Consider the following 22806-nt stretch of genomic DNA (forward strand, 5'->3'; position numbering starts at 1 on the left):
CGAGTCGACACGATTCGTAAAACAATTCATGCAGAAACTCGACTGCAAATCGCAAGAAGAACAGACGAACATGAGTGTTGTACAGGTCATCCTTGCCGCAGCAGTACTTCTGCTGGGAACATCATTTGTCAGGAGGCGGTACTTCTCTCCTTTGAGTGATATCCCTGGTCCTTTCGTGGCTTCATTTTCTGCTTCTTTGTGGCATCTCTGGCACATTTACACTGGCCATGTCGAAGAAGCTGTCATCAAACAACACAAACAACATGGTTCGTGTCCCGATCATTGCTACTAAATATCTTCCCAAGTCCTCACCACGCTGAATCTATCATAGGGACTTTCGTCCGAATCGGACATAATGAAGTCAGCATTTGTGATGCGTCTGCGATTCGGCAGGTCCTCATGTCACACATGGACAAAGTACTTCCTGCCTGGGTCGCCTTGGGTTACACGAGCTGAACACTTCTGCAGGGGCCTACATATGCCATTTTCAGTATGCCTGACAAGCGCTATGTAAATCAGATGGCCGAGTTGCATTGTTCAGAACACATGCGGAAAGCCAGAAATCTGGCTGCTGGCTACTCAGTCACAAATGTGATTAAAACAGAGCCGTTCATCGATGGAGCACTTCAACTACTTCGGACCCAACTGGAAAGACTTGGGGCTTCAAAATCCCCAGTCAAGTTTGAACAATGGTTCAACTATCTGGCCTTCGATATTCTGGGAGAAGCAACTTTCTCCCAGTCTTTTGGATTTCTCGAAGCAGGGAAGGACCTTGGCGATACAGTCGCCAACAATGTGTTCTTGCGACTTTACATCTCTATCCTAGGCCATTTCCCATGGGCTCACGACTATCTCCTCGCTAATCCGCTGATCGAGTATTTCAATCTTACACCCTCGATGCACGTTTTCGATACCTGCATGGCAGCCATCAAATCTCGCTCTCAAAATCCCGAGGTAAGGAAAGACATGCTCGAGCAGTGGAAAGACCAACTTGCCAAACATCCCGACCGAATGGACGAAATCGAAATCGTCACAAACGCCATCGGGAACCTCGGTGCTGGCTCCGATACAGTGAGCTCGGTGCTTCAGGCTTTCGTCTACTACATGATCCGAGATCCGGAGATACTGGCGATGTTGAGGAAAGAGCTCGATGAAGCCCATCTAGCAGATGTACCGACTTTTGAGGAAACCCAGAACCTGCCTGTTCTGCAAGCATGTCTCAAAGAGACTCTGCGCATTCATCCTCCAGTCGGCTTCGGTCTCACAAGAGTCGCTCCCGCAGAAGGCATTACCATCTGTAACCGCCACTTTGAACCAGGCACAATCCTCTCCGTCAACATCTGGGCCATGCACCAGATGACGTCTCTGTTCGGCGATGACGCCGCCATGTTCAACCCAAGACGGTGGCTGGACCCAGCCCGAGCAGCGAAGATGAGTTCCGTCATGATTGCATTTGGAGCTGGATATAACCAGTGTCCTGGACAGAATCTTGCAAAACTAGAATTGAATAAGACATGCGCGATGTTGATGAGGGATTTTGAGATTGAGTTGGTGGATCCGGGGAAGGAGTGGAGGTATGAGAATTATTTTACGGTTGCGCCGCATGATTGGCCTTGTGTTGTGAGGAGGAGGAAGATTTTGTGAGATTTGGTTGGCATGAGACGAACTTCTCTTTTTGGAGGGAGGGATTGATATTATGGATCTCTTGACGTTAAAGATATGGATATGATATTTGCTTGGGATATCTGAGACAGATGTATTCACTGGCCTTGTCTTGTACTATCTACGATTCATCTGTTCCAGTTATATAGAAGACAGTTTATGATATGAGTACCCCAAATCTGACTAATACAAGGTTCTGAGAGGTATCCAAATGTATCCAAATCCTGGAAAGCAGTGATAATAGCAAGACATTTAACTCCTAGCTGTAGCTATTTCACAGCTATTTCAATTATTTAAGACGGATAAGTGCCAAACTTGAACACATCAGTCTCATCGTCTCACTCAAAAGCCATCCCAACTACCTGATCAGGTTTCTCGCTTCTCAGTCCGCAACACCTCGCTTTCTTTTTAAGATAGGTAAACAAAGACATCTTAACAAACCAAGCTGGACTTCCCCAATATCACGTCTTTAAAGGTGGGGTCCTTGTCTTCACTCTTCGTCTGCGCCGCGAACTGGTGCAGTGGAGTTCTTTGGATGTTCTCCTTACCCACATATAAGCTTTCTAATACCTTGAGTTCTAACGAGAAAACAAATCATGTTCATATCCTATGGCTATTAAGGGAGCTCGCACATCAAGGAAACTGCAGAGTGATATGGTGGGTGGTAATAGATTTTTGAGACTGGCCACATTTTTCCAACTATTGGGCTGGACTTGCTTGTGCAAGCCAATTATCGCCAGGCTAAAGACATCAACTTTCTCGAGTGAAGATTAGCAGAGGACAGAACACCGCAAGTTCATCAAATCAACTGACTGTATATCCCTCAAACATCCCCAGCACATAACTCCTCGATACTCTTAATGACTGCTTCAAAGACATCGTACTTCCCCACCTCGCCCTCCAGAGCCTTTGCCCTTTCCTTGTACTTCCCATCACTCAGCACCTTCTCCACAGCCTCCTTGACAGCCTCGGGAGTGGGGACTTCGGTTCTCATGTTGACACCCAGTCCAGCCCATTCCACTCTCGCGGCCACTTCAGGCTTGTCAGCTGCCAAACCAGCGACAATTAATGGTGTGCCATGGCTGACTGCATGTTGGAAACCACCATACCCGCCATTAGTGACGAACGCATCTGCATAAGGAAGAAGTTCGTCGAAGGGTATGAAATCTCCCACCCGAGCATTCTTGGGGATCTGGAAGTCATCGGGTAGCACGGCTCCTTCTCTTCCAAGAGCTGCAACGACTAGGATGTCTTCGCACTCGGCTAAGCCTTGCAGCGTTGGAATAATGAGCTTCTCGTACAGATCTGTAGCTGTACCTTGAGAGACGAAGACAATCCGCTTCTTTGCTGCGTTGACAGTGACGTCCTCCCACCAGTCTGGCTTCGCCCTCGTCACGCCCCTATGGCCGCCAGGTAATCCTCCTGCAAAGCGGAGACCTGGAGGAGGGTTCGCTCGCGGATATTCCAGGCTTGGGATACACATCTGTATCCAACGGTGTGGAGCCGTGACATGCAAATCCATGATATGCTGCTTCATTTTGTCGAGTCCAAACCCCGCAAAGATCTCATTCAAGGACTCAGTGAGCTCTTCGTACATCTCCTCCCGAACCTTGGACATCCCTTCATACTTCTCTATTCCAGCGGGAGATGAGTCAAAGGGCAGGCCGAGACCGAATGGTGGAATTCCGGGTCCTGCCAGGGGTAGCGGTGATATGCCGAGACTTATCACGCCTGCTGGCTTCAAACCCTCCGCTCCGAGCAAGATAGGTAATGTACCCCAAAACATACTTTCGTGAATAACAATCACCTGTCTCCCCGGTTCTCGCTCCTCGATACCTCTCAAAATCACCTGTACACTCTCATGCTGAGCGGGTATCGTGCTTCCGAAAATATATTTCAAAGCACGAGCGAGGCGATATGGTCCTGCTGGCGGACCGTGTCTATCGTCATCGGGGAAAAGAGTGTTGATTGTTGACATGGAAAAGTTTGCTCGTCCGAGGAGAGGGACAAATTTGGCGCCAAGTTCCTCGATCATGGACTTGAACTCATCGTTCGTAGTGAAGATTGCTTCGTAGCCACGGGCGACGAGTGTCTTAGCAACGGCCCGGACGGGCATAACATGTCCATGTCCTGGCGTCGAGCAGAAAAGAAGAAGTGGTTTCGTTGGCGAAGACATCTTGAGATGAGAGGTAGTTGGCCGTGCTTGATCAGGGAGGAGGTCAGGAAGCAAGAGGCTGTAGCTTTGTACACCAAGGTCCCAATTTCAGTATCCAGCACGTGAGATAAGCTTGGCTTGGGCCGGACTCCTCTACGTTGCACAAGTTAGTGATGTTGTCTTGGTGAGACTTTGTCGTAAGGTTGTACCAATGAATGAGGTTGCAGCGGCAAAGAGAGGTTGAGGGCTGCCAAGCAGATTCAGACATATGCAGGAGGGGAAAGCTGCATTGTCAGCAAACGAACACACCACAAACATTTGTAGGAATGTCAATACTCCAATTGAAGCGAGTATAATGTCAACTGATTCTTTCAATGGAGAACCCCTTCACGAGATCACGATAAAATGGAACTGACAACGAAGCTGAAAAGCGTGGTATAGAAAGCGGCACCAACTGTACCACTTTTATCAGCCAAGCATAACCCAGCGCTTATCTCATACATGGCGCATGACTGTAACTAGATTGCTTGGTACTCCTAAACCATCGTACCAGCCCACTTTCCCAATAGAGTGTAAAAGACTCGAATGTGAGGATGAGGATTTCTAACGGAGGACTGCACAAATTTGGCAATTTCAGCAACCTTGTTAGTCACGTGTACTGCTGGGAAGGGAGTTTGCCGAGGCCAATTGCCCGCGACAGGGTTCCGAGCACAACACCTCCAACAACAGCTCTTATCAATTGCCAAAGAGCTTATCTCCTGTCTCCACTGGCGTTGTCATTGATCCCCTATTCTTGGCTTCCTGGAGCAATCGGCCATGATGTATCTCTCTGTGGTGTCCATCGCAATGTCCTGCCCATTCTACCCCTCAATTGACCATGGATGACAATCCGCGACCCAGCAAGAGAGCAAGAAAGTCTTGTGAGCGATGCCGTACACGAAAGCAGAAATGCCATGGATTTCCCATTTGCGCGAACTGTGCGAACGCGAAAGAGCAGTTTGTTCAATCTCCTTCTGCCATTGAAGAGTGGAACAGGTAACAGCCAAGACCCATACTCTTGATCTCGCAGTCATCTCTGACTATCCTACTTGTAGCGGCCCAAACAATGCTCTCCTTGAACGAATATCCGACCTTGAAGCTCAATTAGCGACTTATACGAATGCACCTACCCCTCCCAATGTAGCGCAGAGCCCGATCGAACGGCATTCTGTAGTATCACCAACCTGTCCCGAGGCAGAGAGGAGGTTCGCCAATGGCAATATTGCGGATATTGTAGGTTTTCTCAGTCTTGGAGGAGAAGCGGCATATGTTGGATCTTCCTCTGGGTTCTCTTTGGCCACGAATCTCGGGCAAATGGTACAAGCAACTGTTTGGAACAAAGCTCTGGTTTCAACAGTCAATCAAAGCCAGACGAAGCCTCTCAGTATTGCGGAGTTGAAGAAGAATAGCGCGAATCCTCCAAATGATGATATGTAAGTGTTACCTGTTCCAGAAATTACTCTGTTGCATGTTTGGGGATTCTTCTTGTTCTAAATGTTCCATTATCTTGCTACACAAGCATTTGCTTACTATTCTGTCACCAGGGGAGGCAGGATTCTTGACGCATATCTCACAAGAGTGCACCTTCGCTACCCTTTCCTGGATCGATCAGATATTCTGGAACGGCACGGTAATAGATTTGTTCAAGATAATACGAGTCCTAAAGACCAATATGGGACATTCAAAATCTATATGATATACGCAATTGGAGCAACGATGCTAAAGTTGACGGAGGCTTATGACTACACTCCTCCCGAGAACTTCTTCATGAAAGCACTACAGTACATATCCGCAGCTCGCGAGTCACATTCCGTGCATAACATTGAAGCTATGACTCTGTTGGTGCTCTATAATCTGCGCTCACCATCGAATTCCGGAATTGTACGTTTAGATTCTATGTCAATCCCCGTCAAAGTCTCGATTCTCGATGTGATTTGCTTTCAGACGTCGTGATATTGCCAAAAGTTTGTCAATCATACGCTGAGCTAACACTACAAAGTGGTATATGATCGGACTAGCTATGAGAACTTGTGTCGATCTCGGCCTTCATAGGGAAGCATACTACGGCAACAACAAGCCTTACGAAGGCCAACTCCGTTGACGTTTGTTCTGGACAGTGTATTTCCTGGAAAGGGTCATTTCTGTTTCCGTCGGTCGCCCATATAGCATTGCAGACCGCGATATAGATGCAGCTCTGCCACTTGAGATCGATGACACTGTTCGTGATGATAGTCTCATTGCCCGTACTTTGGCTGTGTCTCCTTCGCCCACTTTCCAAGCATCTCGGCCATCGTCGAACATAACACTGGCAATACAAGGCTTTCGATTGAAGCGGTTAGAATCTTACATCCAGGTAAGCATATAGAAGCTTTCATTTCTTGACATGTACCCCGGCTTGCCACCTCATAAATGTGAAAAGATCCCTACTTATTGCCTTTTCAAATAGGGAACGATGTATCGTGTTGACCGTCCCGTCACGTCTCTGACACCAAAGATCAATCCTACTTTGAAGATGCTGGAAGATTGGCATCGAGAGCTGCCGCCCTCATCGCCATATGAGTCGGATTATTTGAACATGCACTACTACAAGGCGATGCGTCTCCTACTTCAGCCGTTTTTGACGATACTGCCACCGACGGACCGTCGAGTCGCACTTTGCTTGCAGGTGTCTGGGCAGATTTGCCAGATCTTCAAACGGATGCACCAGAGAGATTCTTACGGGCATTCGTTTATTGCACTGCATTCTACATTCATTGCCGGTGTTACTATGTGGTTGGTGGACTAAGTTTCTCCTAAAGAATGCCTGCTAAATATTCTTCAGCTACTGTCTCTTTATCTCGCCATCTCTATGAACTTTCACAGTATCAAATGATCTACGCGCTTGCTCATCAGCTCTTTTTGTTATGGCTGAGCGAACCCCGGTAGTCAAGAAGTATCGTGATGCCCTGGAAAATGTCATAGGAGCAACAATGGAGTTCCTTGCTCGCGCACCACCGCCAAATTCCACCCAAGATCCAAGTCTCCCTTCAAACTCAGCACAGGAGCCATCTAGTGAACGGGTTTCGCAACCATACCTTGAGCTCGACGGTGGAGCAGCCTCGATTGCGTTCACTGGCGCAGCGCAAGAGAGCTACTTGAGAGGCTCTCCAAAAAGAGTTGTCGATTCCAATGGCGACGTCAATCTAGCGAGCTTCATGGATGATGACGGTGCTGAGAAAGAAGATTTTGGATACATGCCTCAAGCCCAGACAAGTCCTGGAGCAGAAGGCAGATGGGAAGGGCGGCACGGAGAGCTTGGGCAAATGGATGCCGAGTGGATGTTGAGTTTGTGTGAAGGGGATGGTTTCAACTTACAAATGCTGAACGAGATGATGAGATTCGAGCCGAGTCTTGGAGTATACAAGAACATATGGAAGAGTTTGTTGAAAGTCAGTGCCAACTGCGAATAACGAGGCAATAATAATAGTAACAATCACCGCGGGTTTCATCTTAGGCATATTCGCAAACGTCGCGTCGCGAGCTGTAAATGGTATTCCTACCATTCTATAGTGAATGTAGGCTTGTCTAACCATGGACCTTGATTACTCTTTTGAGATGGCTCTGTATCCAATCTTTGGAAGCCACACACATATCGTCGCGTCAAGAGATACGAGTGTATTTGCATGGACCCCACCCCTTTTATTAAGTGAGAACAGCACAAATACGGCGGTAGGAGGAGAAGTAACAATTCCCCACATTCAAATACCTGATGATGGATCACCAGGCAAATAGCAGCTTGTTTGTGGACTTTCTGATAGAGGCTCAATACAATACAGTTCAGAAAAGTCCTGTCGCACGAAAATATGCTGGGCCATTAGGTTCCCAGTCATGTTTCTAGTTTCGCTCTGGTACAGGTTCCTCTCCTTCAGTACTGAAATATCAAACGTATCACATACGGACACGTAGCTTAAGAGGCATTGATAAGTAATTGATCAAACTGCAGACAATGGCTCGACTCACTCCAGTCGGGCATACACTTATGTCTGTACGACGCGTCCTAAAAATCATGGCATGAGATAGACAACCTACAGCCGGTCACTACAGCATGTGCTTTAGACCGGTTGACAGCTGTGTTACAACTTGGCTGTCTGACATATGTATATTCAATTGCGCACCTTCACGCAACACGGCACGCGAGTCTCGGCTTCCTGTCGTATCCAATTTGGAACCTTTGCTTTTCGGCAGGAGGTCAAGAATGCGATTCTTTTTTTGAAATCATTTACTGATTCACCATGTCAGATGATTACAAAGAATGGCAAAATCGCTACGACTCACTAAACGAAGAAGCATGGGATAACAGCAGGCGTGACGATGCCGACCCCGAGAAATGGACAAAGCAGCAAGAGCGAAACCAAGCTGGGAATATGCGCTTAGCAGCAGAGCAGTACGTATTCGCCATTCGTCACGACTTAAAAGTTGCACACCTGGTTCGATGAAATTAATCACAGAATATCAGGGAGCGTATCGGCCGCGAAGAAGCCCGCGATGAGTGGGATGAAGATGCAAACGACGGACACGACGAGCGGATTGAGAAAGTCAAAGCCAACGAACAGCTTGCTGCAAATCAGTTGGCTCACTTAGATGGAGAGTATGAGTATGCAACACCAATGCAGGATGGTGATGAGGATTTGCATAAGAAATTAGAGGAAGAGAATAATAGGCACTGGCAGGATCGATATGCCCAAAACGACGATAAAGAGGAAGGTGAAGAACACAATAATAGCGAGGAGGGGAGTGGTATGGATCTTGTTGACGAGGATAGCGATTAGAAACATTTAGCAGGAAGAATTGTTCACGATGGATGATCGGTCTTATCGATATGAGCTCATACCCCTGATAGACATTTGACTTCGAGCGAGGAAGGGAAGAAACAGCTACGGAGGTAGAAAAGTGGGACTAAATGGGAGTATTCCTGTAGGGCAATAAAAATGTCTATTTTTGTATCGAAGATTCAAGCGATTGGACTTTGGTCTATCAAACAATGTAAATTTACTTGACGGGTTGACCGAAGACGATTTTGACAAAATCAGTCCACAACGAGGGCAAGGATTCGGTCCGTAAACTTGCTCATCTCTGGCGAATGTTTCCCTTCTACGGTTATTCCGGAGATGTTTACAATGAAAGTATGGATGATGTACACCTTGAGGGCCTTGATGATTGCAATCAGAATACGAAGTCCTTCTGGGTCCTCAAATCTCAGAAGCAGAAGAATCAGACAGGTCCATCAGCTCGTGGAGAATATTAAGAGAACCCTTAATATCTGTCAATGCAAGTGCTACTGTAGAAGCTGCGAAGCAATATCAAGCGACGAGGAGGTTGAAAGAGCAAGTGAGCGGGAACCACGCATAAATCCTCACGAGTCTGCTTTCTTGGCAACGAGTCGTGGTAGTGGATCAGATCAGCAACATGAAGTTCCTCAGCCACAAACCCTTTGCCCCTCTACCCCTTCAATCAAAGCTTAAAATTCACGACGGACACCGTTGATCAAGGATCATTGAACGAAACACTTCTGGAAAATCATGTTAGTCCGGATTTACAGACTGATAAAGCTGAAGCCATTCATGCGCACACGTGCAAATCTGGTGATAGCAGGCCCCCTTGCAACCCCCTCAGCATGCATTCGATCGCTTGGCGGGAACCACCTTTCTCTTCTGGAATCACCTCCGCAGTCTATTTCTGGATCCAGAAACATCACCGTATACTTGGATTTTCGACTTCTTGATACTAGCCAATCATGTTATCCTTCTCCGCACGAGTATGGCGAGCCAACGATGCTACGAATTGTGACTCAGTATCTGTGACACTTTTGATATCGCAAGCTTCACTCAATACTACACTCCCCGGAACCACCACTGCTGATCAAATTTCATTTGTAAACGGGATATGGCTCTCATTCGTGAGGACTTTCTCACACGCGCGGAGTTTGTCAACTGATTGCCGGTCGAATCCCGAAGTCATCGGGGCATGCCCTGTATGAGGCAGAAGTGCGGATAGATCCTGCAGGCGATTTATGTTCATCCCTGAAGGATGATCGCCCGTGAGGGGAAGGTCTTGATATAATGCTTGATATCATTTCCGGAGAGCAGCCAGCACTGCAACCTCGATTTAATATATAAATGGACGTTCTCCCTCAGTAAGTTATTATTCAGGCCAGTGCCAACGCTCATTGCCCACGCTCATTACCCACATTCATTACCAACGCTCATTCCTTCCAGCTCAGCAACTACCCCTCCTCAAAATGGCTCGTCTTACTCTTAGCCTCGCAGCTGCTGCTGCCAGCTTGGTTTCTTCTGTCTCAGCTGCCGCCACTAGTGGGGACTTCAATGTTCTCACTATGAATGTTGCTGGACTCCCGGCCATTCTCAATGGCAACGATGTTCCAGGCGACAAGACAACAAACTCGCTTCTGATCGGAACGCTGTTCGCCAAGTACGACTACGATATCATTCATGTGCAAGAAGGTAAGCTCAAGCTCAATCCACAGATGTATTCCGCGAGAGAGACACTAACACCAGCTAGATTTCAACTATCATGCATCTGTCTATTCCACTGATGATCATCCATTCCGTACTGCAACTTCAGGTGGTGTTCCGTTCGGCAGTGGCTTGAACACACTTTCCAATTTCGATTGGATCAACTTCAGCAGGAAGAAGTGGAATGTTTGCTCTGATGCTTCATCCGCCGATTGTTTAACCCCCAAGGGCTTCACATTCATGCGAGCTCAGATCTCTGAGGGTGTCTACATCGACACATACAACTTGCATGCAGATGCTGGAACAGAGCCAGGAGATTTGACAGCACGTGCTGCCAATTTGCAAGAGGTCTCTGACTACATTAACGTCTGGTCGGTTGGCAATGCCGTCTTAGTCTTTGGAGATACCAATTCCAGATATACACGCACCGCCGATATTCCAAATGTTTTTGCCAAGAATGTCAGTATATCCCTGTTTTACCCGGCTGACTTATGTGGGAATCCATTTTAAAGAATCATCTCTTCTCGCCGTCGGCTCGTCAGAAGTTGATATAAGTGCTAACCTGTTGAATAGAACGGAATGACAGATGTCTTTGTTCAGCTGACGCGCGGTGGTGTGATTCCCACCGTCGAAACATTGTGCGCCAATCCATCTCTCAACAATACCTGCGAGACCGTCGACAAAGTGTTCTACCGAGGATCTCGCCAGCTCACACTCCAAGCTACAAACTTTAACTACGAGTCTTCGAAGTTCGTGCAAGCAGACGGCAACGTTCTCAGCGACCACAATCCAATCTTGGTGAACTACACCTGGACCGCCAGCTCCGACTTCAGACAATCCAACTACTTCGGTGGCCCTCACGGAAATTGGTTCAACGATCTCCCATCACTCCCAGCCAAGCCAAAGGCGTCTGTCCTCAGCTTCCGTGGCAGTTCCCGTGTCGATTCCGTCGGTCTTACTCTCACCAACGGCCAGACCTTCACCCACGGTGGAACCGGAGGAGCGGTTTCGTCATTGACACTGGCAAACACTGAATATTGGGTTTCGGCGAAGCTGTGCCAGGGACAGAAGGATAGCCAGACCAGAATCTTCTCCATTCTCGCTACCACAAGCACGGGACGCACTCTTGCTTCTGGCACCTCGACCTCGGACTGTGTAACCTACTCTGCTCCAACCGGGTGGCAGATTGTTGGATTCAATGGGCAGGCCGCAGATGAGATTGACCAGCTTGCTCTGATCTACGCCCCTAAGTAATGTCAGATTAGTCATAACTTAGTATAGTAACTGATTGTTGTTTTGTACAAATCCCTTTGACTGTGAGCCGCGACTTGAAACTCAAACTCGATGTGATGAAAAGATTTAATCCTTCGGTATCTGGTTTCTACCCAGATGATTTTCGAGCAAACGAAGTCGTGATGTCCCTGCTTGTTGTATTGGTATCACAATTTGGAGTCCTTATTTAGCAAGTCTACAGCTTCCTTGGCCATGCCCCTTGACAAATATCAATTGGGCATTCGAGAATTGTAGATGAAGCACTCACCATGAAGCTTGGTAACCTGCTCCTGCAGCACCATAATTATGAATCACCATCTTATCCGCAATCACTTCTTTCTCCAACCTGGGACCTCCTTTCCTGCCCGCTACTTAATGTCAGCAACCATCGTCATGCTCACCTATCTCAAGACTATAATCGAATATCCAATCTCTTGAACGAAGGAAAAGTTACTCACGTCTCAACCCAACTCCATGCTGCAACACCTTCAAGTCCTCTGGCTTCCCCAACTCCGGAGCAAGCTCACAACACCTCCTCTTGATATCCTCCGCAAACTCCAAATCCACTTCTCCATCCCACTCGCCATCAAACCTACACCCTCCTAGAATGACACCTCCGCCAGGATTTCGTGGAAACACATACGTCGTGTCTTTGTTCACACGTTGCGGTGAGCGGAAGTACATTCTTGTTAAAGGCACTTCGGGTGTTTCTACGAGCATGATTTGACCTCGTGTTGGATACATGGTCTTGTCTTCGACGTCACCAAGAGAAAATGAACCCAGGCCAGTGCAATTAAATATTGCTTGGGCATTGGGATAGGATGTGATGACTGAGGACTTGGAGGGGATTGTTTTGCGGTGTATCTGAATACCCTTTTTGAGGCATTCGGTTTGTAGCCTAGATTCGGTTTAGTAAAACACATCTATAATACGCAAAACAGTACATAAAAGCTCAAATATGGAAATCGTTTTCGGCTTTCAAAATCCCGAGTTTTTAAAATTCTCGACTAAATCTGACCCGGGAGAAAGGGGAAGTAGCTCACCATGGTAGATAAACCTGCACGTTAATCACGAAAGTACCACACTCATATCCAAATACCGCACCCTCTCTCAGCTCCTTCTTCTCCAGCCCTGATGACCCAGTCAGTAAGTGAAATGTATTAAGACAAGTTAGAGAACTCATGACTTACATCTCAACCCCGTCAACCCCTCATACCAAACCTTCCCAGTCCCTTGACTGAGAATCCCCGCCTTCTCAATTTCACTATCATAGAAAGCCTGAATATTCATCCTCTGCACACCCGCCTCTTTCACCCCATCAGCCAACTCTTCAAACTTCCGATACGTAACCTCATCCCACGTCTCCATCCGTCCATTGTCCGTAGCTCCAGAGAGCCAATTTGCTCCCGCCCAAGGCGATGTATAGTTAATGTGTCTATCGCCAGGAAGGTGAGTCGCTAAGATGAGGATACTGGATGATGGGTGTCTGGCTGAGAGCTCGAGTGCTGTTGTGAGGCCTATCACGCCCGCGCCTAGGATTATGAATGTTGGGTCTGACATTTTTGAGATCTATTCAACTGGAAAATATCATGGTCAGTAAATAATATCACGACACGAGATCGCTACCTTAGGCTTTCTGCTCTTTTTTATGTTCTAGAGTTTAGGATTTGTATTGCGATATCGGGACCTTTATGACGAGAAGTTCGTGATTCGATGTCAAGAGTGGGGCTGAGCTGCCACTTATTTGAGACGTTGAAGTGGCCTGCAGCCAATGGTGCTTTGTTTCGATCTCGTATTTGGTGAATTACCGAAAATATTTTGATGTAAATCGCCCCTTGTGACTCTCCATGGAAGGTGTACTTGCTTGAGAGAAACTGATTACCCAACAATGCTGAGTCTGGAACAAAGGAGAACAAATCGGAGCATTGGGCCTGGAAGTATCTGACAGTCCAAAGCTTTTCTTAGTATCAACATTTATTGGTATCATGCTTTTACTAGCCCCTAAATTAATAGCAAGAACCCTATGCGCCCGCAATCCATTCCAGTCCTCAAATAAGTCCAAGCCAGGCACAAGTTGTATATTACAGAGCCCAATCACTCGATGCTCATTTTCATCAGACCATCGTTTGTATCGACCATGCCCTGGAACCCAACTCTCTTGGGACCTCCGTTCGCCTGCTTGCCTTCTCCATTGCTTGGGGGCCGACTGCCCCATGGCTGAAGATCCCTCTGCATAGGGCTCTGCATGATGGGACTATTGTGCACACTCATGCCCGGAGAGACAGCACGACGCTTGAAGCTTGTAGGATCAAAATCGTCGTCTCTCCTCCGCTTATTGTTGACCTTGCGTGTGATTTCTTCTCTTGTCGGCCCCGTTTGCGGTTGTGGAGTCGAGGATCTCGAGGGTGAGGATGGAGCCTGGTCGGAGGTATTTGACAAGCTGGGGAACAGTGGAGGGGTATGAAGAGAGGGCGAGTCGAGGGAGATATCGCTGATACCAGAAGAGGAGCCTCGTGGAAGAAACTGAGGTGGTGGAGGTGTACGGTTGCTATCATCTTTGAATGTCTCCCAAAAGTCTTTGCCCTTCGAATTCCGCATCGCGTGTTGCTTGAAGCTGCTAGACAAACCCTGAGATATATCCGTCATCGTCTCATCTTCTGGTATACCGTCTAAGGAGTCTTGTGTGGTAGGTCCCTGCGAGATTTCAGAGTCAGTCTAAATTTCTTCCCTTGGTATTTCTTAGACGGGTCGAAGAAAAGACCATTATTACAAGGCACCGAGAGATGATGTACACCACAACGCCAGCTCTCCAACATGGGATGAAAAAAAGAGTATTCTGCGTCTGCGTAAGCTGTACGTACCATGGTAGGCGAGGAATGTGTAGTCGTAGTATTGGAAGCCGAGGGATGGCGGGGTTCGAGCTCCATGTCGCTTTCTCGTGTGAGGCGGACAACTTCTGCTTCACGGCGAAATTCGGTCTCAACGGGAGCGCTTTCTTCTGCGAGTGCTGCTCGAATCCTAGCAAATCCCTTTGTTTTGGGCTATAAATTTTGTCAGTAACGTAACCAAAATGGCGCGCGCATATTGCATACTAGCATGTTACCCCTCCTTGTCACAGCTCTTCTGATTACTTTTGGACTCATCCCATCCACATGTTCCAGAGTAGATTTTAATGTGCCATCATCACTCTCGCTCCCCCCAGATATATGCAGTTGGTTTGCCGCCCAAGATATACTTTCGCGACGATTATGTATAGCCTCCGACGTCATCTCCCTTCCAAAGTATCCATTTATACCGTCGACATTGCGCATTGTTGGTGGTGACTTCGAACTCGGGCTCACCATTGAGTTGCCGCTGCCACTGCTAGAACTCTTCCTGCTCTTGCCTTTTTGGTGTCGCAGCCTGGCAAAGGACATGAGAGAATTCACGGCGGGTGACTGTCCAACCCAGCCGGTGCCTGGGCTAGGCTGCGGACCCCCAAAAAGACCATTCATCTTGTTGACTTGTGGGGTCGTCAAAATCGACTCGTCAATGTCGTCTGTGTCCATGAGGACATCGTCGTCGGAGCTGCTACTCGATGATTCAGACATCATCATATTGACGCTGCCCAAAGAGCTCGATACTGTCATTCGGTCGGCGTTCCCCATGGTGGACCATAATGAGCTGGAGTTGATGTTACTAGAGTCGAGACCGCCCGCGAAGTGCAACCCGTTCTTTCTGTTTGGTATGTTCATTGCTCGCCCCGTTATGGTTGGTGAGGAATCTGGAGAGGATTCCGCGAGTGTAGAATTGTGGAGATGTGTGGCTGATCGAGAGAACTCCAAACCTCGCGATCTCCTTGGAAGGACACTAGTTGGTGACCCATATGTTTGAGAATGATCCAACTTGGGGGACAAAGGTACGCGATATGTCGCGGATGTGCTTGGGGACATCAGGTCTCGTGCCGGCATCTGCAGCGAAAGGCCGCGAGGGAAGGCAGGTCGCCGTGGAGTTGACGGGCTGCCTTCGAGGGCACTGTCGTCCTTCGATTTCCGCTTCTCGGGCTCTCGAAACTTCGGGGATGGAGATAGAGCTGGAGGTCCTCCATCTGATAGAGATCGTGCTTTCGAAGGCGATTTTGAAGCTGCTCGTCTTCGAGGAGAAGCATCTTTGTCTTGCGACCCCTGCGACCCTCCACTTCCGCTGTCTTCTCCAACACCAATACTCGGGCCAAGGGTATCGTTTAGTTGGCTTCGTAACATAGCTTCAATTGAGGACTTCGAATGCGACGTATTCGATTTCTGCGAGGTTCCAACGAGGCTGAGGTCGTCAATGAGTGCTGGAGGCTTCAATCAATCGGGCCCTTGGGACTGTCATGGCTGGCTGGCACAGAATAATGGGGATTACTGAAATAAAATTGGCGTATGAGAATAATTATGCTAGGAGAAAACCAGTGAGTGAATAAGCAGTTGAGAAAAAGGACTCGAACAAGAAGAATGTGATGTGACAAGATCTCGCTGCCACATCGTACAAGGCTTACGTCCCGCGGGATCTGCGTGCCATGGCGTCTCGCCAAAGCAAGCGGCTCGCTCGCTAAAGGCTCCTTTTACAAGACCCCTGCTTTGTTTATTTTTTATGTCGAGTCTATTTTGCTTCGCCATGACCTTCTTGTTTGCAGACCTCTGGAAAGCTATGATTCTTGATCCATTTTGGACCTAGTTCTGTTGTCGGCTGCCAGTTGCCCCATCGTTGCATTAGCCGAGTCGAACAACATTTCACAATGCACCACTTTTGTCTCCATTCGTTCATCACTACGGCACACTTCTAAGTTCGGATAGGACCATCTTTTTAATACTGTATTTTCAGGCACTTCATCGCTAAAACTAATAGCCTGCCACTAGCCGGTGTGGGTACACTTCCATCTTGCCTTCAGACTCAAACATAAATTCTGCTTGAAAGCAAATGTAATTCATGGAATGCAAACCTGACTCATGGACTCTCTTTCCAATAATTCAGCTACACTTTCACACAACTCAGAATGCTCCAGGCCAGTTTAATCAGCAGTAGCTGTGATATTCTGCCGATTAGACAGCCTCAAAGGATTTTACTCCGCTACAAGGTGTGGCACTTCAGCACCTGAACTTTAACCTTTGCGCGTTGAGCGATTAAATGGGGCGTTCTTCAGAGTGCCGCGCCACAGGACGTTCCAAATATCAGTTTCGGTCAAGAAAACTGAACGAGAAGCTGGAAATGATTATGATAAGAGTTGTGAGGAAGTGTAGTAGATGAGCATTGAAAGCATGCTTCGGAAAGAAGCCGTAGATATTTTAATACCCTTCTAGAGTGTGTAGTCTGATTCTTCGCATGAGGAGATACAAATCGATATTCAAATACTCATGGCGTTACGTTTATATGTCCAATAAATGCAATGATGATAATTGTGTCCAATGAAAGGAAAAAGAAGTGGTGGATCTAGCCTGCTGTTTAGGCTGCTGCAAATAGGCGAGATGAGTGAATGTGCCCCTGAATACGGATCTGGACTGCGCCACTAACAACAAGATTACCAACATTTACCAACTCAACCTTTTCTGTTCATTCTGCTCTGGCAATATAAATAAGATAGTGGACGAAATTTCCAAGACTTCTCACCACGAAACCTCTGCACACTGGAAATTTCTTCGTTTTCCACTATCTCCATTGCCAAGTCCCACCTTCCTCGCTTACATTTGTCGATATCCTCCAGCTTGTTGGGCTCCTGCCACTACGTGCCCGACAGGCTACGAAATGACACTCCACCAGGAACAAGAAGTGTTCGAACACGCATCCCACCCTCTCTTCTGGATCCTCGCAGTCTTAATTCTCGCATTCTGGGTTTTCAGCGCGGTGATCCCTCCACCATCACCAACCACTCCATTCACCTCACGACGGCAACAGATCAGCAAAACGCACTTCCCGCTCACTTTCACAACCCGTATTGAACCATACATCACCAGTTCTAAATCTAGGGCTCTGTTTATAATCCTTTACATCGCTATCTTAGCCATCCAGCTACTGGAGGGTCATTGGGTCCTTCAAACTTCTCTGGGTTTCGCGAGGGTATTCTTTGAGGGGTTTCCGCCATATGGTGAGGTAAAGTTCTGGGTGTTCGTGGTGTGCCTGAATTCCGCGGGTATTGTGTGTCTTTTTGTTCTTTCTGTTGTTTTGCTGGGGGCCGTGATTGTTGGGACGCACGTTTTAGGGATGCTAGAGTTGGTGTTTGGCACCAGACCCTACGGGGGTTTTTTTACAGACACTATCTGCACTTCCTACAGACATTATCTGTAAATAGGCATTTTAGACAGATTTTCTATCTGTATTTTAGTTAATTGTCTGTATTTTTCTCAGCTAGAAACTCTAATTTTAATCGATTTTTGAAAATTTAGAGTGAAAATACAGATATTATCTGTAATTTAAGGGAAATACAGCTATTATCTGTATTTTAAGAGTTTTCTAACTAATAAAGTTAACTTCCCCCCTCCTGTTTCCCCTTATATTTTTCTTCCTTTCCCTTTTCTTACTCTCTCTCCCTCCTTTAAGGTCTCCCTTTAAAGGTAAGTCTCCCTCCCTCCCAAGGTAAGTCTCCCTCTCACCCCTCCAAGGTAAGTCTCCCTCCCCTCCTAAGGTAGGTCTCCCTCCCCTCCTAAGGTAGGTCTCCCTCTCACCCCTCTAAGGTAGGTCTCCCTCCCTCCTAAGGTAGGTCTCCCTCCCTCCTAAGGTAGGTCTCTCTTCCGAGTGTTCCGGAGGTAGGTAGTAAAAGGTCTGTGTTTAACTTTGTATTGAAACATGAAAAGTCCGAGGTACCTAAACTCTTATACCCTAACACACGCTAATTTGTCTGTATTTTTTTGATGAAATTATTGCAGACATTATCTGAATTTTATCTGCATTTTACTGTGTTTTACTACTACTAGGAATACAGATAAAATACAGACAATTTACAGACGTTATCTGCATGAAAAACCCCGTAAGGAGAGATGAGGTGGTAACATGGAAGAGCGGATGAGTTGACAAGAGTCGCAGTTTGAGAGAACTTTGACCAGAAGCTTTTATGATGCCCCTGGAATGGAATAATCGTGTATAAAAAGTACAAAAATATAGTTATACAGAGGTGGAGAATAAATAAAGTATCAAGACAGATAGACTAAACAAGGTCTGGCTTCAACGGGCAAACAGTAAAGGGAGGATCTGGCCTTCAGAATTCCTCACATTGACTACAAATCTGTAATTTGAAATCAAATCTTAAGACCATTTGAAATATTACACCGAGACTTTTTCAATGCCAGTCTAGGGCATACGACATATTATTAAGTCCGGGGATGAACAGCCTGAAGTCAATCGGGTCAGCCCATGCCAAGCAAATGCTGAGGTCACAACTACGAAGGAAAGAGACAATGTAGCTCCCCTTGAATACAACACCTTATCCTGTCCGGATTACCCAATATTGTCATCTAAGGAAAATCACCGTCTTCCATTGCTGGCTCATCCTCAATGATAGGTTTATGCAACCCAGCTCACATTTTGGGTACGAAGGCGAGCCGAACTAAAATCCGTCCCTTTGCTTAAACGAGGGTTCATCGCAACAAGACCCTCGACTCCAATAGACATTATACGCTTTCACAGCGTTAATAAGCCTAGATGTACTGTGAAATTGAAATTTAGATGTTAAACATTAATCTCCATTAGAGAGAATTTAATTTAGTCGTGGAGTCCCTCGGATGCATGCATTTAAAAAAGGGGAGGTTTTGGTGTTCCTCGCTAAGCTTTAGATGGACTCGTTTGGTTCGCTTAGCGCGTCGCCTAAATTTTCCGCAGTGCCGCATTTTTACGGCATACAAAGCGGGGCACAAAACTATAACGGAACAAAAGAAAATTTCAACATCCACAACCACAACCACAACTGCAATTGAATGCAAAAAAAATGAACAGAGTGGGACTCGAACCCACGCCACTTTCGTGACCAGGAAATTGTTGTTAAGATAACCTTAACCTGGCGCCATAACCAGCTCGGCCATCTGTCCAATCATCTTTCATTGTCGGCCTCGAGGCGGGTAACCAGCTCGGCCATCTGTCCAGATGTTATGCCGGAAACTACTTATTTTAGTTTATATCATCATCAAATTCCGGCACTTGTGGGGTTGGTCAGTTACTGACACAGAATTATGTAGTTAGTATGTCAAAATATGAAAGACTTGTCTTTGTAAATATAAAGTTGTATAAATAAAGGTAGGTAGGTATTTTCATCCGCCGCTTTAATTCTCGACATATTGATGCCTGACTATCACTTTGGTGGCTGAACTAGTATTCTTCCTGGACTGAACTATTTATCTCTTGATTCTTAGGAATCTCTCGCTTGGCGCTCTGGTTTGATGTAATGAAAGCCAATACTTTGGCATAACTTAGGCAAGTTGCAAACATGGTGATTCATTTTTACCACTCATGACTCCGAAAACCTGCTTCATTCTGTAGACACCCGATCACTCAGAATCCTGACTCCATTGGTCTGAAGACAGGTAATGATTCATCGTTTGAATGATACGGAGTCATTGAGTGCTTATCCTGGCATGGACCGCAACACAATTTGAGAGAAGGACATTGGAGGTGTGAATCTTCGCAAAGTATCACATGTGAGGGCTGTTCTAAGTATTGGAAACCTCCCTTTCTTCCTGGGCTTGGGCAATGCTGGAAGCGGTTAGCAGAAACTCTCGGTGATATCTCGAACATCGGATTGAATCTGGAATATGAGCAGTGGCCTTTATTGTTCTACGACTCTCTAGAAATGCAGTTGAATGCTATCTAAGATATGAGACACCTACTTCTCCATCCAGATGCCCACTTGCGTGAAGGTAAACTCCAAAGGAAATTCTGCTCTTTGGTCGGCTCTGGACGGTATGTCAAACTCCCTGCTAAGAATGAAACCAAGACAGCGAGAAGGTCTGGGGTAGAGGCCTCTCTCTGTTTTGTAAAACACAAGAATCATACGCCAATCATCAAACCAACTCAACTCAAAGTCGCACAACGCTGACATCCAGAATACCACCTTGAGCTCTCAACTCACTCTCGACCTCCTTCCCAACAGCCGGTCCCTCAATACCAAGAATCATCAACGCCTCGTTACTCCCCTCCTTTTCTTCCTCTCCCGTTTCACCAACTGGTCCATCTAGAGCCGCCACACTCATGAAACGTATATTGATTCCAGCTCGTCCCAGGATGTTACCCACGCCACCAATCTTCCCGGGCTCATCATAATTATGTAGCACGATCAAGGTTCCCTCCGGTACAAAAGAAGTATTGAATCGATCAAGCCTACTGATATAAATACCCTTTCCGCTCACGAATCCCTCGATGACTTGGCCTTCGGCTCCACTGGTGCGCAATCTCACCAAAGAGGCGTAGACGAGGTCGTTGGACTCACGGTTGTGCGTCTCATTGATCCGAATACCTTTTTCTTTTGCAATGAGTGATGCATTGACGATATTCACATCTCGGCCGCCGGAATCCGAAATCGAAGACGTGAGCCCTTTGACGAGCGCTGCGAAGAGAGGTCGTGTGTTACTTATACTAGCTAGCTCTCCTTCATAGATGAGTTCGAAAGTCTTCCCTCCAACAATTCCGCTACCTGAACCTTTTCGAGAGTAGTGCTGAGTGTATAGCCCGCCCATCTTCTCCACGAGACGCACGAATGGTTGCAATTTTTTGTATTCTTCTGGGAGAATCAATGGTGCATTAACCGCACTAGTTGGGAGTCCGCCTTGGAGGATGGAGAGAACCTGTGCGCAGACGTCCATAGAGACATTTTCTTGAGCTTCAACGGTACTTGCGCCCAAATGTGGTGTAGCTACCACCTTTGGATGTCTGCAGAGAGCTTCAGCTGCTGACCCTGGCGCGGGAGGCTCGGATGTGAAGACATCGAGGCCAGCACCGGCGATAGTTCCGGCTTCCAAAGCGTCAAAGAGAGCTTGTTCATTGTAGACTCCTCCACGAGCTACATTGAGGATCTTGGCTGTTTTCTTCATCGTCTTGAACTCCTCTGTACTGATAAGATCAAGTGTCGATGCTATGAGCGGCGTGTGAATTGTCAAGAAATCCACAATTGGAAGTAGTTCTCCCAACGTGCTGACCAGCTTGACGGATGCTGAAGCCGCTATCTCTGGAGAAGCATATGGGTCCATTGCGACCACTTTCATTCCCAGACCTACTCCCATTCGAGCGACTTTCAGCCCGACTTTTCCAAGTCCAATAATTCCCAATGTCTTGCCTCCTACTTCCGTACCAACGAGTTTACTCCTCTCCCACCCTCCATTTCTCAAGCTCCTATCTCCACCGGGCACATTTCTTGCCACAGCCATGAGTAATGCAATGGTATGTTCCGCTGCGGCAACGATATTCCCACTCGGGCTGTTCACCACAATTATACCATAACTCGTCGCAGCATCAACGTCCACATTGTCAACACCGACGCCAGCTCGAGCCACGACTTTTAGATGTGTAGCTGCTGCGAGGACTTCTGCCGTGACTTTCGTCTCCGAACGGATTATGAGGGCATCGTATGTGGGAATTTGGGACAAGAGGTTCGTGGCAGAGAGGGATTTTGGCTGGTAGATCTCGAAGTGGGGAGAGAGGAGGGCGAGGCCATCAGGGGAGACTTTCTCTGGGATGAGGATTTTGGGACGGGGTGTCGAGGGAATACTCGATGAGTAGGGGGAGTTGGCAGAGGGAGCCATGGTTGCAAATGAGGGGTAATTGGGGGACTTAAAAATGCTTTGTGTAAGAGATGTCTGTAAGTGAGAACCGAAGCAAGGGATTGAATACTCTAGAGGAATGACTTCAACAAAGAGGTCTATAAGAAGGAAGGAAGATAATGGAGCAACACCGACTGTCACGGAGAAGTCTTTCGTATGTAGTCGTACAACGGGAGAATAGAAAAACCGACATCGCTGGCCTTGGTGGGGTAGTGGCAGTATCATTGGAGCAAGATCATCACCCCCGCGTCCCCCGCGTGAGCCTAATGCACGTATCCGCGCTACCCCACCATTCAGGAACCCCCAGCTTCAGCCATGTTCACCGAGTCCACTCCGGAAATGGTGCTGGATGCAAGAATTAAGTCACATGAGCGATAAATGCTTATGCTGACTGTAATAGTGGTGTTTA

At 47.2% G+C, this 22806-nt stretch overlaps 9 protein-coding genes and 1 non-coding gene across 11 annotated transcripts; 5 read left to right on the forward strand and 5 right to left on the reverse strand.

Moving 5' to 3' along the window:
* Positions 1-28: 28 nt before the first annotated feature.
* ONS95_011536 (uncharacterized protein) lies at positions 29-1644 on the forward strand (the record flags this gene model as incomplete). The annotated part of the gene is made up of 3 exons (XM_058505161.1): positions 29-266; positions 332-417; positions 469-1644. The coding sequence occupies 3 exons, from the start codon at positions 29-31 to the stop codon at positions 1642-1644; spliced, it is 1500 nt and encodes a 499-aa protein (XP_058359718.1).
* An 841-nt stretch (positions 1645-2485) lies between these two features.
* On the reverse strand, positions 2486-3838 carry ONS95_011537 (uncharacterized protein; the record flags this gene model as incomplete). Its single annotated transcript, XM_058505162.1, has 1 exon — positions 2486-3838. One exon carries the CDS (start codon positions 3836-3838, stop codon positions 2486-2488), a length of 1353 nt encoding a protein of 450 aa, XP_058359719.1.
* An 856-nt stretch (positions 3839-4694) lies between these two features.
* ONS95_011538 (uncharacterized protein) lies at positions 4695-6708 on the forward strand (the record flags this gene model as incomplete). The annotated part of the gene is made up of 7 exons (XM_058505163.1): positions 4695-4852; positions 4912-5289; positions 5401-5737; positions 5856-5952; positions 6031-6209; positions 6303-6628; positions 6678-6708. The coding sequence occupies 7 exons, from the start codon at positions 4695-4697 to the stop codon at positions 6706-6708; spliced, it is 1506 nt and encodes a 501-aa protein (XP_058359720.1).
* Positions 6709-6759: 51 nt separating this feature from the next.
* On the forward strand, positions 6760-7305 carry ONS95_011539 (uncharacterized protein; the record flags this gene model as incomplete). The annotated part of the gene is made up of 1 exon (XM_058505164.1): positions 6760-7305. One exon carries the CDS (start codon positions 6760-6762, stop codon positions 7303-7305), a length of 546 nt encoding a protein of 181 aa, XP_058359721.1.
* An 822-nt stretch (positions 7306-8127) lies between these two features.
* Positions 8128-8664, forward strand: ONS95_011540 (uncharacterized protein; the record flags this gene model as incomplete). The annotated part of the gene is made up of 2 exons (XM_058505165.1): positions 8128-8279; positions 8352-8664. The coding sequence occupies 2 exons, from the start codon at positions 8128-8130 to the stop codon at positions 8662-8664; spliced, it is 465 nt and encodes a 154-aa protein (XP_058359722.1).
* Positions 8665-10133: 1469 nt separating this feature from the next.
* ONS95_011541 (uncharacterized protein) lies at positions 10134-11622 on the forward strand (the record flags this gene model as incomplete). Its single annotated transcript, XM_058505166.1, has 3 exons — positions 10134-10356; positions 10415-10827; positions 10942-11622. 3 exons carry the CDS (start codon positions 10134-10136, stop codon positions 11620-11622), a joined length of 1317 nt encoding a protein of 438 aa, XP_058359723.1.
* Positions 11623-11807: 185 nt separating this feature from the next.
* Positions 11808-13200, reverse strand: ONS95_011542 (uncharacterized protein; the record flags this gene model as incomplete). The annotated part of the gene is made up of 5 exons (XM_058505167.1): positions 11808-11859; positions 11909-12008; positions 12099-12538; positions 12684-12771; positions 12831-13200. 5 exons carry the CDS (start codon positions 13198-13200, stop codon positions 11808-11810), a joined length of 1050 nt encoding a protein of 349 aa, XP_058359724.1.
* Positions 13201-13348: 148 nt separating this feature from the next.
* ONS95_011543 (uncharacterized protein) lies at positions 13349-16137 on the reverse strand. 2 transcript variants are annotated; one of them, XM_058505169.1, is made up of 3 exons: positions 14733-16137; positions 14411-14681; positions 13349-14334 (listed from the first exon to the last, which is right to left on the reverse strand). In XM_058505169.1, exons 1-3 carry the CDS (start codon positions 15879-15881, stop codon positions 14291-14293), a joined length of 1464 nt encoding a protein of 487 aa, XP_058359726.1. In that variant the 5' UTR covers positions 15882-16137; the 3' UTR covers positions 13349-14290. The 2 variants fall into 2 exon arrangements, with proteins under 2 accessions (XP_058359726.1, XP_058359725.1); XM_058505168.1 differs by having other exon boundaries at positions 14502-16137.
* A 3440-nt stretch (positions 16138-19577) lies between these two features.
* Positions 19578-19676, reverse strand: ONS95_011544. The gene has a single exon. It is a non-coding gene; the product is annotated as a tRNA-Leu (tRNA).
* Positions 19677-20660: 984 nt separating this feature from the next.
* ONS95_011545 (uncharacterized protein) lies at positions 20661-22622 on the reverse strand (the record flags this gene model as incomplete). The annotated part of the gene is made up of 1 exon (XM_058505170.1): positions 20661-22622. The coding sequence occupies one exon, from the start codon at positions 22620-22622 to the stop codon at positions 20661-20663; it is 1962 nt and encodes a 653-aa protein (XP_058359727.1).
* Positions 22623-22806: the final 184 nt, after the last annotated feature.

Source organism: Cadophora gregata, assembly GCF_030347475.1.
Source record: "Cadophora gregata isolate MNR1 chromosome Unknown scaffold_5, whole genome shotgun sequence".
Taxonomy (NCBI): Eukaryota; Fungi; Ascomycota; class Leotiomycetes; order Helotiales; family Ploettnerulaceae; genus Cadophora; species Cadophora gregata.